Below are 15,000 nucleotides of genomic sequence, written 5' to 3' on the forward strand. Positions count from 1 at the left end.
TACTGCAAAATTATACAATCCCATTCACACATATTTACAATAACGTTACGGAAGATGTATCGAAGACGGCAATAGCTACCACGACAACAAACTTGTGAGAACAATTATGTTTACAATCTAATTTTGATTCCCTGCGAGGTAACGTGATTTTATGTAACGCTGTGATCAACATTTCAGTTGAGTGCGCTCGTCCCTCACTATCTCCCGGTTGAAGAGGACCAGGAAGGCATGAAACCTGATGCTTTGAGGTCAACTTTGTCTCGCTGGAAGGCCGAGACGGGAGGAAATGAGGCTGGGAAAAAGATCAAGGTCATTTCTTCTTTTTCTTTCACATCCTCTATGCACAGTACTTTGGCAAATACAGTGTCGATATCCTCTGTTATGTTGTACCTGCCACAATGTACGATATCCGCAGTACATGTACATTAACCCGAGCGGCAGCAATCCTTCGGGAACGACGCTGAGTGAGGCTCGACGTCGGGAGATCTACGCCCTTGCCTGCGAGTACGACTTCCTCATCCTCGAGGACGACCCCTACTACTTTTTGCAGTTTATCGATGTTAGTATGTTGAGTCAAGTATCTGGGAATTCAGTACAAAGATGTGTCTGTAGATGCAAATGTATAAACACACACACCCGCACACAAACACACACACACACACACACACACACACACACACACACACACACACACACACACACACACACACATATATATATATATATATGTATGTTTGCATATAAATATATATACACATATATATACATATATCTAATCACATATATATATATATATATATATATATATATACACACACATGCGTGTGTGCATATTCATATATCAAGCTTAAAGCTGTCCCTGGTAAGCAGGAGTTCCCGCCGAGCTTCCTGAGCCTGGACACGGAGGGCCGAGTCCTGAGGTTCGACTCCTTCTCCAAGACGCTCAGCGCTGGACTCCGGGTCGGCTACCTCACGGGACCGACGCCTCTTGTCGAAAAGATCAATCAGCACATAATGGCTACAGTGCTGGGTTCAGCAGGCCTGTCTCAGGTGAGGACTTCCGGTCTTGGTCCGTCTTCTTGTCTGATCTTAGGTCACAGAGATTCATTTTAGATCTGTGGTGCGAATCCTTCTGTTTGCTCGAGGATTTTATGTATTACCATTTCATCAAGTCGATTCTGTTATTCAACAACACACATAAGTATCTCAGTAAGATACTAAATAGATGGTAGTATTTTCATATATTTGATATAATGAAAGTTTTTTTTCGCTTCTTATGATATGTAATTATACATTTCATTTTTGAGCCTCTTGAAAGTTTCAGCTAAATTCAAGGAGTCCCAATTCTACCTTTACAGACTAGTTTCAGTATCAATGCTCTCTCTCTCTCTCTCTCTCTCTCTCTCTCTCTCTCTCTCTCTCTCTCTCTCTCTCTCTCTCTCTCTCTCTCTCTCTCTCTCTCTCTTACTCGCTTTCCATACCATGTTGCTGCTCTGTGTCAGCCATCCCTTCCATACTCCACCAGATGCTCCAAAATGAACTGACTTCTCTTCGATTCCGTGGCCTGTGCCTTTCTGCCTTGTTTTACACTGTTGCTCTTTCTTTCTTATATACCTGTATCTACCTTACCTCCTCATTCGTGAAAATGAGAGCCCAAGAATATGAACCTGTTTTTCATTTGGCAGTGAGCTTATTGACTGATATTTTTTCGTACATTTTAAATAAGCTTACCACTATTAATCAGTCTGCAACCCCGAGTAGATCGCTGGCCTATAGGTTATACCATGGACTCCCAAACAGTAAGACAGCCCTCTTCCTTACCAGGTACTGATAGCCGAGTTGTTTAACCTCTGGGGCTTAGACGGGTTCCTTCAGCACGTGAAAGAAGTTCGGCAGTTTTACCGAAGCAAACGGGATGCCATCTTGCAAGCGGCAGAAAAACATCTTACTGGCAAGCTCAAGATCTCTTTTACTTTAACTGCTCATACCTTATTTATGCTTTAGTTAACCTTTCTCTTCAGTTCAATCTTTCGCACAAATCTGAGAAGGTAGGTGTATATAAACCGGTGATATATTGTCAGAGGTTTAGAGTTTAATTATAAGAATACCTTATGCATTTTTTCAAACGCATGCTGTCTTTCCTTACGATTATGTAATCTTTACCCCCCCTCCCCTCCAGGCCTCTGTGAATGGAATGTGCCTCAAGGTGGAATGTTTTTGTGGATTAAGGTAAATATCAGACATAACGCATCGATATATGATCTACTATTGAAACATTAAACGGCTGCATTTGATAATTTTGGCTTTTGATTTCTGAATTGAACATAAAACTGATATCTGAACAAGGGACTCAACCATTAACAATAGAGCCAAGAGCTGAGAACTGATTACACTGTCCCTCGCAGGTGCTTGGAGTGAAGGACACGGGGGACATGCTGCTGGAGCGAAGTGCAGCCAGAAACGTCCTTCTGGTTCCTGGGAAAGGCTTCACCACCAAGTTCGATCTTCCTTGCCAGTACATGAGGGCTTCTTACTCCACTGTCACGCCTGAGCAGATGGATAAAGTATTTTTCTCCGCCCTGTTTTTATTGTTGATGATCGGATATGAATCCTTAGACGAAGCAGTATTCAACGCAAATGAGACTGTTCGAACCCAGATTGATATATTTTTTGTTTGGTCATAACCTTTATTTCTCTCATTTTTTCAGGCCTTCAGAATTCTTGCGGAGGTGATCAGAGAAGAAATGCAACGGCCTTAACCGAAAGATTCTTAGTTGCTTTTAATTTTTAATTCCTATTTTCACGTTTTTCACTGTTAACATTCCAAATGTGTGTTGTTCACTAATGCAAATCATCGAAATAGGCTAGCTTTATTTCTACGATTATTATTCAAGGCTGTATTTGCAGTGGCCTATTTTTACTGGAGATTTTTTTCTGTGAGATATATTTTGTCACCTAAATAGATCGTGAAGTTTGAGAAGATCGCGAGGATAATCTGATTATTGTACAGACTGTAACTACGAAAGTATTTGTCTTAATAAATTCTGTCTGAAATTCAGTTCTTTGATCTGGTTACCGTCAGTTACGCTTTCATATGTGTATATATGTACATATATACATTTATGAACATACACACACATAAATACATATATGTTTATATACATATTTATATGTTATATATATACATATATGTATATATATGATCTATATATATACATATTTATATGTTATATATATACATATATGTATCTATATGATCAATATATATACATATATAAACATATATATATGAATTATATATATATTTATATATGTATATATATAAATTATATATATCTATATTATATATATCTTTATGTATGTATATATAAATATAAGGGCCTGTATATATAAACAATTTTATATATATATATATATATATATATATATATATATATAAATACATGTATATATAAACAATTATATATATACATGTATATATAAACAATCATACATATATATGTATATATATATGTATATATATGTGTATATATATACATACATACATATGTATATATATATATATATATATATATATATATATAAGTGCATGTATATATAAAGAATTATATATATGTGTATCTATATACATACATATATATAAGAGGAAAACCAAAGCGGCTGAGAAGAAATTCATTGTGCAATAGCAAACTTTTCGGAGAATGCAATCTCCATCAATAGTGCTATAACAAAAACAGGACAAAATAAAATGTAGTACATTCAAAAAACAAAATAATTATGTTTATGGTTAAATGGTAAACAGGGTGGTTGCATTGGAAGTGTTGTTTAGCTGTGGTTTCATAGTTAGGATGTGGAGTGATTCTGCTATGGTCAGGTCGAATCGGGTAAGGTGAGAGGTCAAGATTTTGAAATCAGTATTGTTAAAAAGGTGATTATGGTTTGCTCAGCTGTTTGTCTGTATGAGTTGCCCTAGGTATATATACTTGTCTACCACCTCTAGTGCTTCACCTTGAACATGTATGTGTTCGAATGGAACTCTACTGTTGAACATGATCTTAGTTTTTTCTTGTTCATCCCAAGTCCGACTTTCAGGCTTTCTCTATTCAGATCATTTATTAGTTGCTGTATTTCATTTGCAGATTCACTGAAGAGAACAATATCATCTGCAAATCTTAGATTGTTTAGGTATTCGTCCCCGATTTTGATACCCTTTCCGGTCCATTCTAGCTTCTTGAATATTTCCTCAAGGCAAGCTGTAAGCAATTTTGGTGAGATGGTATCACCCTGTCTAATACCTGTCTTAATTGGGATTTTATCGGTTTCTGTGTGGAGCTTGATGGTTGCTGTCCCATCTTCGTATATATCTTCTAATATTTTACAAAATACCTCCTCTACTCCCTGTCTTTGAATAGCTTCTAGTACTGCTGGTATATGTACAGTCAAACGCCTTTTTCGTAATCAATGAATGCCATACACAGGGGTTTCCGATATTCTTTTATTTTTTCTCTTAAGCGTGTGTATGTGGTCTCTTATTGAGAATCCACTGCGGAAGCCTGCCTGTTCTCTAGGCTGGTTAGAATCCAGACTGTCCGAGATGCGAGTTGTGATGATTTTAGTAAACAGTTTGTAACTGAAAGGAGACTTATGGGTCGGTATTTTTTAGATCCTTCCTGTCCCCTTTTTTTATGAATAAAAACAATTATTGCATTTTTCCAGGCTTTCGGAATTTTTTCATTGAGAAGGCATTTGATAAAAAGATTGGCTAGTTCCACTGTTGCAATTTCTCCTGCATCTATTATAAGGTCTCTATTAATACCGTCTTCACCTAGTGTTTTCCCTCTCTTCGTGGCTTTAAGTGCTCTCTTTATTTCTTCTGTTGCGATGTTAGGTATTTCTCTAGTTACCGCGTTCGCTTCTGTCCGTGGCTGTTCATTTGCGTTGTATAGATCCCTGTAAAAGTTTTCCACTATTATGATTTCATTCTTATTATATGTCACATCTCCGTCTGGTTTCTTTATTGCATATATTTGATTTCTCTCTATTCCTAGTCTCTTTTTAGCTGTTTTCATCTGGTACCTGAGATCACTATTTCATTTATTGAGTATTGAATTTCCGTACATCTTCTCTCTTCTTTTTGTTTATAGTTTTTGTTAGTTCAGCTAATTTTATTTTGTCCCTATTTGATGATGCTTTCATGACCCTACGTTTTTGCATAAGTTCTTAAGTTTCTATCGAGAGCTTACTGGAGTTTTGTTTGACGTTCTTACCGCCTACTTCAAGTGCAGCTTCCTTTATTATGTCATTGAACTGTTTGTTGATTTGGTCAATGTTGAGATCGTCGCTGAGAAGTGAATATCTGTTTTGGATGTTAATGCTAAATTCTGTCGCTTTGGTCTTCAAGTTAGCTAAGTTTGGCTGCGGTTTTCTTATGAGTTTATTCCTTTCCCTTCTGAGGTGTAATTTAATTTGGCCTCTGACCAACCTATGGTCGCTGCCAACATTTACTTTATTAATAACTTCCACAAATTATGAAGTCAATTTCGTTTTTGATGTCCGATGGCGACTTCCATGTCCACATCCGCTCTAGTCTTTTTTCGAAGCATGTATTCATGATATTGAGTGATCGAGCCTCCGCAAAGTCGATTAGCATTTGTCCCCTCTCATTCCTAGTGCTTACTCCGTGATTCCCCACTATGGTTTCACCTTCTGTCTTTTTACCTATTTTGGCATTAAAGTCTCTCATAATTATTGTGAAATGGGTTTTTACTCTCTCGCTGGCTAAATGGACATCTTCATAGAAGCTTTCTACTTCGTCATCACTGTGGCTGCAGGTTGAACTATCTTTAAGTTGTACCTATTATTTAGTTTTCTTGTTACTGAAGCCACTCATTATACTCTGGAATTCTACTATATTCTATTCTAAACGTTTGTGAACTAAGAAACCTACCCCTAATTCTTGCTTGCTACCCTGAGGTTTACCTCTCCAATAGAGGACGTGTCCATCATTTAGTAGTTTCTGTTCTTCGCCTAGCCTTCTAACCTCACAGAGACCTACAACATCCCATTTAATGAAGGAGTGTTCCTCAAGTAATGCTAGTAAGTCGGATTCCGTTCTCATTGTCCTTATATTATATGTGCAAAGGTTCATCAACGTGGGGCGGCCTGTTCTTAGCCGGGGGTTGTTAGTGTTACCTCCCACCTACTGGCCTTGGTGTATCTTGGTGGGAGGGGGAGTATTTTAGCCGGGATGCCACTGATAAGCCCCTCCAGTAAGGTTGGCCCTGTCTAGTGGGGACTTATGAGCAACAACACACGGGCCTGCTCACTACACCAGGGTATACTCCCGTGAGCATAGGCTTGAGTATCAGAAGTGCGTATATGTGTGGTTGTATTTTTATACACTGATTTTATTTATGCGTATGTGCGCCTAGTGCAGACATAGTTGTTCACCCGCAAATGCCCTAATTACTACGCATATGTTCATTTTCGTGCACATGCACATGAAAGCATACGCCTTTACAATGCTCCTATACATATGCTATGCATACAAACTTATACATTATGCACAACTACACCCATGCGCATGCATACTCATATATAAACATACGTGCACTTAATGTGCACATACATATGTATGTACTCACCCAGACTTATGCGCGTGCATTTATGCGTACATACCTTGTATACATACTTATGACTATGAATAACAATATAAATATACATATACATTCATGCACAAATACATACATATATATACCCATACACACATATATGTACATATATACATCTATATACATCTTCATAGATATGTACACATACACTTACATATACACACATATATACATATACACATACAAACACATTTATATATCCACATACATACACATAATACTCGTACACATATATACACACATACATACTCGTATACATACATACACATATATACATACACACACAATTACCCATACATATATACATACATACATATACCCACATACATACATACACAAACACATGGGCAACAGCAACAGTCAATAATGGCGAAGTCGAGATCAGCTGATGGTGGCTGTTGATATATATATATATATATATATATATATATATATATATATATATATATATATATCATACATATATATATGAATGTGTATATATATATACATATCCCGGCCACGGTCTGAGGTTAGGAAGGGCATCCACTCGGGGTAACGGTCCCCACCTTGCCAATTCCTGTCTGTTAAACCGAAAATATATATATAAAGAGAGGGGAGGAGACACAGACAGAGTTGAAGAAACACACACACATACACACACACGCGCGCGCGAGAAAACTATTTTTTCGAAGGTACTAAAAAGAGGGGGGGGGGGGGACACAGGCAGAGATGAAGATACACACACACACACACACACACACACACACACACACACACACACACACGAGAAAACTTTTTTTCGAAGGCACTAACGCTGCGAGATATGTATGTATGGGTCAACAAAACAACAGGTAGGTAACCCCACCACCCTTCCCCTCCTCTCCTATTTCACTCCTATATTTTGAAGATGCCTATTTTGATAGAAATGAGCGCTCAAATGTTTTCATATATCTTTATTTTTATATATGATGCAGTGTTATCATTTAACAGATGTGAACCAGAGAATGTGATCGAGAACAGGAGGAGAGACCGAATCACCGCAGGATTGGTTGAGTGGATGCACGCAAATGGTGTCGGGAAGGTGACGGATGCCGGCCCTGGCTGAATTACGTGCAGCCGATATGTAGAAATCCTTGAGGAGTTATCCTACCAACAATTAGGGCAAAGGTGTTTCCTGAAACGGATCCCTTCTACCTTATTGAGGACAACAACCCCATCCATAAAAGCCACGCTGTCCAAGATTGGTTTCGTGAACATCCCGACATCGCGCTTCTGTCATATCCACCCTGATCTCCGGATCTCAACCTAATTGAAAACATGTGGGCAGCCATGTCAAAATGCATGTCTCAAGACCACACTCGCAATCGTCTCGCAGTCGTGAATAATGCCTTGCAAGCATAGGAACGTCTATGTTGTGAGGAAGGCGTGCGTTGAACTGTTTTGGCAGCAAGGGGCATTAACACAAAATATCAAACTTGGATATATTACCAGTATCTTATTATCCCTTTTTTCTTTTTTTTTAATTTCATGAAATATGTCAATTGACATTAGATAATATAATAACAAACTGTGTGAGTAGCACCTGCCTGACAATACTTAACAAGTATAATAATGATTGACACAACATAAAAAAAAAAAAAATGTATAAGGAAAGTAATTGATTAGCGACAAAGTATTATACTATGTTATAAATTACCTGCGAATTTTTTGCCTCATGATTCGTAATTTACCAAAAGTAGTTGGGAAATCGATTACCTACAGTTTCTTAGCGTTAACAACTATATTTCAAAAAGATTTGTTGTGTCAGAATGTTTAGCACAATTTTCTAACGATAGTTTTCTGTGTAGCTGTACGTATTTGTATATGTATATGTACACACGCGCGCACACACACACACACGCACGCACACACGTACACACACACATTTATATGTGAGTGTGTGTGTGTGTGTTTGTATACATGCATACATTTATATGTATATAAGTATGTGTATGTATACATAAATGCATACATATTGGAATATATATAGATATATCAATATATAAATATATAAATATATATAAATATATATATATATATATAATATGTTTATATATATACACACGTTATATTTACAAATACACACGCACGCACACGCACGCGCACACACACACACACACACACACACACACACACACACACACACACACACACACACACACACACACACACACAATAGACATATGCATACATATATATAGGCGTTTATACATATATATATATATATATTATCATTATAATTATAAATACCGTTACCATATATATATATACTTATCATGGATGCATGCTAAAAAGGGTAGTAACATTTAGCAGTTTTTATCTTTTTTATGTATAAATATTTTTCTAACAGACGGTAGAAAAAACCTTGTAGCTTCAGGGTAAAAGTTAACATATTTGTACATAGTCATTACAACTCATAGAAGCAACACAATAAGTAGTGCGTCCAAATTACTCATGTTAAAAGTTGTTTACTGTATTCACTTATACGTCGATGCCGAATATCCAATGCCCAATTTTTACACAACCTCATATGAAATTTAATGTTAGTTTTATACATAATGCATTGTTTCCTTTGCTGATTTTTAGAATATGTTTCACTGTATTATTTTACATGTTTATTGATAGGATTAAGCTGATTTGGAAATTTATTATTAGTTTAGAATTTGTTTAGCCTCAATATCAACTTAACTTTAGGTTTGTGCTATATATTGCTATTTTGTGACTTACTGAAAACTAGGGTGCATTATCACATTGCATACTGATCGTTACAAAAGTGCTATAATTAACTGCTAGCATAATACCTCTGCATAAAAAAATAACTGTAAGTGAAAATTGTCTTCGCAGTCAGTTCTACAGCACAGCATGCAATTTCACATATATGCTTAAAACAATAACTTATAAAAGATGAATCTTACAATAAACAACCAGCCAAGAACAGAAGAGAAAAGAATATAAATACAAAAATAAAGGAATCTCATGAGTGCACATCTTCAGGTCATCGCCAAGGCTCCAGGTCGTTCACGCCATACTCGCACAAGAAATGCATGTCGAAGTCACAGTGGAAGTCCGCCCACTGGTACCCGAGGAGGCCCCCCACCAGGTACATGCAGTGCTGGTCCCCGCCGCTGGGCTGTGACGGGCCCCAGTTACTGTACGACACCAGCTGGCCTGTGGGAGTACACTATGTTAAGAATGATGGTCGTGCATTTGCCTGTTTATTTGAAAAACATTTAGGAACATGTTTAGAAAAAAATCTAAGAAGTTTATAGGAATACATTATCTGTCTTGATTACCGGTTCGTAATGTGTAGAATTATTTAAAGGATGTATGTTTCTTTATAATATTATGCTATCTAGAGAAATGATCATGTACATGTTCACAGAATTCAGGGGGTTATTTAAAAAGCATATTTCAAGCTTGGTTAACAGCTGTGGAAAGGCTGAATCGAAATATTCGTGAAATATGTACATGGAGAATTGCACATGAGCGAAGAATAAGACAAATTCCTAATGCAGGGAAGACCCAGTAACACTGAACAGACAGAGTGAATGTTTTCCTCATGCCAAAAATATACTGAACTATTTCTGCTCTCAAACAACACGAAATAGTCGGTCGCAAGTATCACCTTTGCTCTAAAATGGTTTATGGCTCACTCAATTTCACTTTATTGTCACCTTTTTTTACCTGTCACGTTCAGGAAAGAGAGCCTTCGCTTCCAGGCTTACCTGTTGGAAACCACGCCCACCTGCCGACGTGGCCGTTGTCCGACCCGCCCACCCACACGCCGGTGTTGTGGTTACCTGAAAACGGCAATGTAAATAAGCGTCGCTGAATCTCCATGGGTGAGGAGTAACACATTTCATGAACATGCTATTACTAACACACACACACACACACACACACACGTGTGTATATATGCATATATATATATATATATATATATATATATATATATATATATATATACACTCACACACGTGTGTGTGTGTGTGTATATATATGTATATATATATGTATATTTATGTATAAATATATATACATATGTGTGTGTGTGTGTGTGTGTGTGTGTGTGTGTGTGTGTGTGTGTGTGTGTGTGTGTGTGTGTGTGTAGGTATAGGTGTGTAGATGTAAATGTGCTTGCGTGTGTGTATGTGGTTGCAGAATGCCTGCCCTCTGCCTGCTGCCTCATTCCCTCTCTCTTCACCTCACTTCTCGTGTTATCTTTATCAGCCCCCTCTGCATTGTCATCTCCGCCATGTTTACTGTTACCGCTCATTTTGGAACGTGAGCTTTACCTCAGTGTTAAAGGCTTTTCCTTTCAACGTGGCTGGTATTCTTCTGCCATTCAAAACTTTTTTTTAGGCTTTCCTCAGTTCATTACCATGTTTATTGCTTTGACTGCGGAATGCACCTGGCAGGGATTTTTTTTTTCTTTTCTTTTCTTTAACTCGTTTTCATTTCCGTATGTTCTTCTACCGACATTAAATCCCACTTTCTCGTTTATCGTTATTCACAAAACCACCATATTTCTTGTATACACCGTACAGTAAGGGGCCTTTTTCGTATTTCATCTTCCTTTTACTTATTTTCATTCACGTATCTCTTCTCAGAGCCATAAGCGTGCCACCTCCACGTTTCCCAAAGACTTCTACCCCCTTTTTTGTGTACATCTGGAGCATCTCAAGATTGATAGTTAAGGCAGTTCTACGTCTTTTTTAAGCTATTCATATCGTGGAGATGGTGACACTGGCAGTAATTACATTAGACTAACGATAGCATAACGACAATATGGATATTGAAAATGTCGTTGCTGCTCATGCTAATGTGGATGGTGATGACGTTTATGGTGATGCTGAAAATAATAATGATAATGATTAGTTTAATAATATGATTTGTTTACTGATACTGTTTATATCGATAAAATCAATGATGATAACAATATCAATTATCTTTATGATTTATCATCATTATCATTATTATCATTATAATTACAATTATCATTATTATTATGATGATGATTTTAATTATGATGATTATGATTATTATTATGAACATTATTATCATTATCATTATTACCATCATCATCAAGGGGATAACGCCGACGGGTGCGCATGACCGCATCCACCTTCGTGGCGAGTCTCCAGGTAGGCCCTTAGCCATCTCTAACTCCTCGCGACGGGCTAGGTTAGGAGTGCTGCCAGACCAATCCATCTTCTTGGTCTGATAGCCCAGAGACATGGACTAATCTACCAAGGTATGTAGAGTTCTCTGTGACTTCGATTTCCTCACCGCAAGCATGGATCGACTGAGCGGCATCCTCTAACAGACCCCCAAAGTCCTTAATCTTGGTCTTGGTCTAGGAGGCCTCTAGGCCCAAGGGCTTCGCCTCATTGCTAAATGTATCAAGAGCCACCACCAGTGATTCCAGAGACTCAGATAGGATATCAACATCGTCGGCAATACCAAGGTCTGCGACCTTGACACTGCCCAGTGTTGCACTACACTGACTTTGTATAGTAGCTATACCCATTACCTAATCCATGCAGGCATTGGAAAGTTGGTGGTGCAAGGACACAGCCTTGCCTCACCCCTGAAATAACAGGGGTAAGCCTTGCCTGGTATGCGAAGCAGATGGCAGTCAAGACTGTATGCAAGCCCCGTGCCACAGGTTCACCCCCAGTCTTCAACAATTCAGCAGGGATATCACATATGCCTGCGATTTTCCCACCCTTCAGTTTAGAAGGGTGGGAAGGGTCTACCTGGTACAGCTGCTCGAAATATTCGGCCCAACGTTTACGAACCCCATCGTCAGTACCATCATTATTATCAACCTGTCATTATCAACAGGACCATCACCATTATTACCATCAACAGCATCATCCTAAGAGCAACAAATCCCACAACAAAACGGCCGAGCAACGCCACTCAAGGCCTATTACCGCAGCTGCACGAAACCCGGGAAAGTCTAACATGGAGAAGAGTTCGTAAAGCAAAACCAAAAAATGTCTCAATTGTAAAAACCGACTTCCTCATCTAAAGTAATCTCAAAACAGTTTTTTTTTTTTTTTTTTTTTTTGGGGGGGGGCTGATCTTTCGTGCGTCCACTTTGCTACCAAGGGAGATTGCCCTTGGCCACGCTAATTTGCATATCGTATAATATGTGCTATACTTCTTTGTCTTTTGACCCAGGCTGCTGTCGCCATTTCAGCGTCCTTCGTACCGTTATTTTCTCATTAACATTACCATTCGCTTAGTATTATTATAATCAGCATCACCATTATTACTGTTATCCTCAACACTGCCATTATCATCATTATTATTGTCATTATGATAACCTATATTATCTTTATATGTTTTGCTGTTATTAGCATTCATCATTTCATTACCATTATCATTATTATTGTCGCTGTTATAATTGCTATAAACATTATCACTGAGTACCTCTTTCATTAATATCACCATTACTCACTGCTGCTACATTTTTATTCTCATTATTACATTTATTTTCATTAACATTAATATCGACGACAATGATGAACATCATTAGGATGATTTTCATGATCTAACTTCCAGAATCATATCTAATATGCCTAAGCAGAACACGATATAACAGCATAACAAAAACTTTATAAATTAACATAACAAAAACATCACTATCCTAAAATAAAAACAGAGAGACATAATTAACATCTCCAAGCAAGGAAGAACCATTAACACCACAAGACATCGAAGCCGCTTACCGTTAACCCCCAGCCACTGCTTGATGTGGAAGTTCTCCTTGGCCGATTCTATGCACGCAAGAGACACGCCCTTCCCGAACGAGTGGCAGAACTCCGAGGCGCGGTACCAGTTCAAAGGGAAGTACCCGTAGAAGTAGCACCTGCCCCCGATCTCGTGGAAGGCCATGGGACAACTGCGGCCGGATTTGTTCCATATTCCTGCGGGGTGAGGGAAAGGGTTAGAGGGGGACAACACCGGGTCTTATTGTATGCTGTTAAATCGGTGTGCCTTAGGTTTGATGCCTATTGTTCTTTTCCTGTTGTTGTGGTCGCTGTTGTCTAAATTGCGCTCGTAAATGTATGGCAGGTAACCGATTCGTGTGGGTAGGTCTATTTTGTTTTCTGTTGTGTATGGTGCATGGCTTGCTGGTAAGTGCATGCTGACTGCCTGAGTCTTTTTGACATGGTTGTCACATGTGTTGCTGTGAATTGCATTTCAGTTCCATGACCGGCTGCCAGATGTGCCCGATTCTATGACCTTGTGACAGGCGTGAAGCTAACCGGTCTTTGTGGCTGTGTGGCAGGCGTTCAAGTCTTCTGCTGGGTGACAGCTGAACCGTAGTGACCGTTGCAAGGGCAAGGTTCTTCTGCCACTGGAACGTGAACCAACAAACACTCATTTTATATGCAACCTTTACCGGAGGTGGGTTTTGTGAGCGCGATTTTTTGCAGGTCAGTTCACATGTTTGAAACAACTGTTCATTTCTACGTAAGGTGCGTGAATGAATGAATGAAAAATATGTATACACACATATATATGTATGCATGTGTGTGTGTGTTTTCTACAGACATGTATGTATATTATAAACACATACGCACACGTATTGACAGACTAATAAATAAATATGTACAGAGAATCTTATATGTGTGTCAGTGTGATAGAAGAAGCAACCGAGACGAATAAGATCGAGATGCTGATAAAGGCGTTGCCAAGATCATGGCTGGCTGAGCATCCGGGCGGAGTCGCACCTGCTGGCTAAGGTTCGGCTGCGAGAGTTGTGGGAAAGGACAGACGCACTAAGGAACCAGCGATGATGATGAAGTGTGAAGAATGCGTGTGTGGAGTACATCTATTACATATTGAGTACGTGCATGTAGTGTGTTTTATGCATGGTTATCACAGGTAGAGTACATAACGAAACGTCTTAGGCCTGTGGAGGGTTACCACAACTCGTAAAAAAAAAAAAAAAAAAAATCCACAAGGGTTTGTATTTTGTTCTCTCTCTCTTTTTTATGTCAAGACGTAGAGGCTGAAAAGGGGAGAAGCCAGAAAGCTGCAGCAGGTGGAAATGGTGGCGGAAGTGTGGTCATGTGGTCACAGTTAGTGATGTGGTCAACGGTAAACCACACTAAATGTCCACAAACAGGGATCTAGTTCAAGGAAAACTGATTAGTTATTAGCGTGTGTATCCAAAACATGTTGTTTTCATCATCCCTTCCACAAAACACGCAACACATATTATAAGCCTATTTTGTTCCTATTATAATTATGAACAGGTCATTATTCCAGGCTATTTGTACGTAACGCT

At 38.5% G+C, this 15,000-nt stretch overlaps 2 protein-coding genes across 3 annotated transcripts in view; one reads left to right on the forward strand and one right to left on the reverse strand.

Annotated features, from left to right (window-relative positions):
- LOC125044999 (kynurenine/alpha-aminoadipate aminotransferase, mitochondrial-like) overlaps window positions 1-2,929 on the forward strand; it is a 9,193-nt gene extending 6,264 nt beyond the window's left edge. The window contains exons 5-11 of the mRNA XM_047642008.1: window positions 178-309; window positions 416-559; window positions 871-1,050; window positions 1,825-1,951; window positions 2,180-2,229; window positions 2,406-2,564; window positions 2,709-2,929. Coding sequence (XP_047497964.1) covers window positions 178-309; window positions 416-559; window positions 871-1,050; window positions 1,825-1,951; window positions 2,180-2,229; window positions 2,406-2,564; window positions 2,709-2,759 — 843 coding nt within the window. The 3' untranslated portion in view covers window positions 2,760-2,929. The remainder of the gene's footprint in view (window positions 1-177; window positions 310-415; window positions 560-870; window positions 1,051-1,824; window positions 1,952-2,179; window positions 2,230-2,405; window positions 2,565-2,708) is intronic.
- Window positions 2,930-9,004: 6,075 nt separating this feature from the next.
- LOC125045090 (perlucin-like) overlaps window positions 9,005-15,000 on the reverse strand; it is a 19,621-nt gene continuing 13,625 nt past the window's right edge. For both annotated transcript variants that reach the window (XM_047642192.1, XM_047642191.1), the window contains exons 3-5: window positions 13,433-13,630; window positions 10,418-10,492; window positions 9,005-9,860 (exon numbers count right to left, since the gene is read on the reverse strand). In XM_047642192.1, coding sequence (XP_047498148.1) covers window positions 9,688-9,860; window positions 10,418-10,492; window positions 13,433-13,630 — 446 coding nt within the window. In that variant the 3' untranslated portion in view covers window positions 9,005-9,687. The remainder of the gene's footprint in view (window positions 9,861-10,417; window positions 10,493-13,432; window positions 13,631-15,000) is intronic.

This window comes from Penaeus chinensis, chromosome 36 (genome assembly GCF_019202785.1).
Source record: "Penaeus chinensis breed Huanghai No. 1 chromosome 36, ASM1920278v2, whole genome shotgun sequence".
NCBI lineage: Eukaryota > Metazoa > Arthropoda > Malacostraca > Decapoda > Penaeidae > Penaeus > Penaeus chinensis.